The sequence below is a fragment of the Loa loa genome (genome assembly GCF_000183805.2).
Source record: "Loa loa unplaced genomic scaffold supercont3.5310, whole genome shotgun sequence".
NCBI lineage: Eukaryota > Metazoa > Nematoda > Chromadorea > Rhabditida > Onchocercidae > Loa > Loa loa.
The window spans coordinates 1-587 of NW_018113483.1; the positions used below are offsets into that span (position 1 = coordinate 1).

Sequence of the window (587 nt, forward strand, 5' to 3'; positions counted from 1 at the left end):
GTCGGAATATTGGGAAGGAAATTTGCTTACATTTTTTCTGACAGTTGTAGCCTTCTTTCCTTTAGCTGGAAAATCTTATTGCTTGACATTGTAGTGATGAGGCATTGTAGTGAGTTTTTTTATTTTTTTACAACAAAAACGACATGCCACTTTATTACAGTCGACTTCGGTCTGCCCCATTCTGCAGTAGTTCAAGCATGGATTTTCTTTAAACGATCAACTCGTTGTTTGAGGATGGGGTAAATGTAACATTCGCTATCCTGGTGATCCTTCTTGAAAAATATATGTTGTCTTCTCCTTTTATCTGTTAAATTTCTCTTCGAGATTGTGATTAACTTTGATTTAGACTGGTTGATTGCAGCTGAAGTTGAAGTTTCCTTTCGTGTGTTAAGTAATCCTCGGTTTGGTTGAGTAGCCGTTGCCAATACAGAAGTTTCTTTCTGTGTGGTTGGGTTGGAGCTGCATTTGACTGGAATCTAGAAGTAATGGAGGGTTGGCTTCTTATCATTTGCTCTTTTCTATTAACTAATTCTTCTGAGGAATTGCATGAGTTTTATAACCGCCATACTTCGTTACCCGCTTTTTGT

At 37.6% G+C, this 587-nt stretch overlaps 1 protein-coding gene across 1 annotated transcript; it reads right to left on the reverse strand.

The window, feature by feature from the left end:
* Positions 1 to 191: 191 nt before the first annotated feature.
* Positions 192 to 476, reverse strand: LOAG_19321 (hypothetical protein; the record flags this gene model as incomplete). The annotated part of the gene is made up of 1 exon (XM_020451966.1): positions 192 to 476. A coding segment is annotated over one exon (285 nt), but the record flags the coding sequence as incomplete, so codon positions are not given.
* Positions 477 to 587: the final 111 nt, after the last annotated feature.